The 745-nt window shown below is 36.4% G+C and overlaps 1 protein-coding gene across 1 annotated transcript in view; it reads left to right on the top strand.

The window, feature by feature from the left end:
- The window catches only part of LOC119587926 (probable tRNA N6-adenosine threonylcarbamoyltransferase, mitochondrial), a gene marked incomplete in the record, with an annotated part of 7,208 nt that overhangs the window by 4,773 nt on the left and 1,690 nt on the right, over window positions 1-745 (top strand). The window contains 2 exon segments of the mRNA XM_037936636.1: window positions 59-263; window positions 575-727. Coding sequence (XP_037792564.1) covers window positions 59-263; window positions 575-727 — 358 coding nt within the window.

Raw genomic sequence — 745 nt, forward strand, 5'->3', positions numbered from 1 at the left:
ACATGTCCTCCTACCATGTGTAAGTTAAGTGAGGTAATTGTATGAAATCTTTTTACAGGGTGCTCGTCGGCTGAAGTTGCGCAACATTCCAGAGTGCTCATCCATGTCTGGTGGTCAAGCTATTGAGCATTTGGCTAAAGAAGGAAATCCCCGAGCCTATGATTTTCCAACACCAATGTGGAAGTATAGGGACTGTACCTTCAGCTTTGCAGGTCTAAAACACGCACTGTTGAAACTGATCACAAAGTTAGAGGAGGAGTTTGGTAAGCAAGTCTAAATGTTACTGATATTAAAATCAAGTAGAAGACATAGGTTATAGCTGCCCGTTGGATGTGTAGTTTTTATGTAAAAACCTCATAGAAGAGATAACAGATAGAACAGTTAAGTTAATGCCATTATCAGCTATAATGTATTATTGCCTTAGTAATGCAATGTTTTATGGCTTTATCACTAGGAAGAAAATGTAAAATATTTTGTACCTGTGATTGTGTAAAACTGTTTTAAATATATATTAATTCAAATTCAAATTATGTCTATAAATGCAAAACATCTTTAAATATACCTTTTTCTTCAGAGGTTGAGGGTGGTAATATAATTCCACCTATCAGAGATGTATGTGCATCATATCAGTATGCTATAACCAAACATCTAGTCCGGCAGACTCAAAGAGCTATGGTTTACAACGACATACGTGGTTTGCTTCCTAAGGAGAATTTGAAACTGGTATGTGAATGCAAAGAGCACG

This window comes from Penaeus monodon, chromosome 23, assembly GCF_015228065.2.
Source record: "Penaeus monodon isolate SGIC_2016 chromosome 23, NSTDA_Pmon_1, whole genome shotgun sequence".
NCBI classification, from domain to species: Eukaryota; Metazoa; Arthropoda; class Malacostraca; order Decapoda; family Penaeidae; genus Penaeus; species Penaeus monodon.